General features: G+C 43.3%; 1 protein-coding gene across 1 annotated transcript; it reads left to right on the plus strand.

Moving 5' to 3' along the window:
• Nucleotides 1-231: 231 nt before the first annotated feature.
• LOC115692863 (lachrymatory-factor synthase-like) lies at nt 232-787 on the plus strand. The gene has a single exon (XM_030619825.2). It carries the CDS (start codon nt 232-234, stop codon nt 736-738), a length of 507 nt encoding a protein of 168 aa, XP_030475685.2. The 3' UTR covers nt 739-787.
• Nucleotides 788-1,142: the final 355 nt, after the last annotated feature.

Here is a 1,142-nt window from a genome sequence, read left to right on the forward strand (position 1 = left end):
ATGTATTTGTATACAGTCAAAGTCTAAAAATGATCGATCAAGAATCTAGTCTCACTTTAACCATCTTACGCCGTGTGATATAAAATATAATTAAATAAAAAAAAACAAAAGTTTCTAGTTATATTGTATACCAAGAGAAAGGGAATCTAGCTACCACATGTTTGAGCTTCATCTAATAGATGTCTCCATCTTTGCCATAACCCCAACGACTCTCCCTCCCTCCCACGCACAATGGCTGAAGAAACACGGTCAAGATGGGAAGGAAAGGCCAGTGCTGAGCTGAAAGGGCCAACCCCAGACCAAGTGTGGCCATTCTTGGAGGATTTTTGCAATCTCCACAAGTTGCTTCCCCTTGTCGACACTTGCCACCGAGTCGAGGGCATCCCGGCCCAGCTTGGCCTTGTCCGGTACTGCACCTCCACCACGTTCGGCAACGATTCCGACCTGTTGAAGCTCAAGTGGGCCAACGAGAGGCTCCTCATGATGGATCCCAGCGAGAAGTGCTTCAGCTATGAGGTGTTGGACAACAATGATGGGTTCAAGAATTATGTTGCAACAATTAGAGTGATGCCCATGAAAGATGGGGATGGTAAGATGGGTGGGTGCATGATTGAGTCGTCAGTCGTGTCTGATCCAGTTGAGGGTTGGGGGCTCCAAGAATTGTGTTCTTACATTGATTTTTTCCTTCAATCAATGGCCAAGAAGATTGAAAGTGCAATTCAAGAAGCTAGTGGGTGAAGGGAGAAAGATGTCATCTCTCTTCTTGATTGATTATGTATGCTTTAAATAATTTCTTATAGTTGTGCTTTGCATTTTTTTGGAGATCTAATCTCAACATGAATTACCGTTTTCTTTGCTTTATCCTTCTTTCTGAATTTTGATTTGAGAATTATTGATTATATTTTTTCATTAATTATGGGACTTGGCTAGCATAACAACACCATTAAGGCAACTAGTAACGGTGCAAGCAGGACCGCAAATTCTACTCTGTACACGATGGGCCACCGGAGCACATACATAAAAATCTGTAGGTGGGAAATCAAGTGGGGAGGAAATATTGGGTACTTGAGCCCAATCGTCGGTTGCCACGTGTACACAATTGGCCTCACGTTTGGAGGTCTCCTCACCACATAAAAGGAGCC

This window comes from Syzygium oleosum, unplaced genomic scaffold, assembly GCF_021117445.2.
Source record: "Syzygium oleosum isolate NSW1041296 unplaced genomic scaffold, Sole_v2.1 Sole_v2.36, whole genome shotgun sequence".
Lineage (NCBI taxonomy): Eukaryota > Viridiplantae > Streptophyta > Magnoliopsida > Myrtales > Myrtaceae > Syzygium > Syzygium oleosum.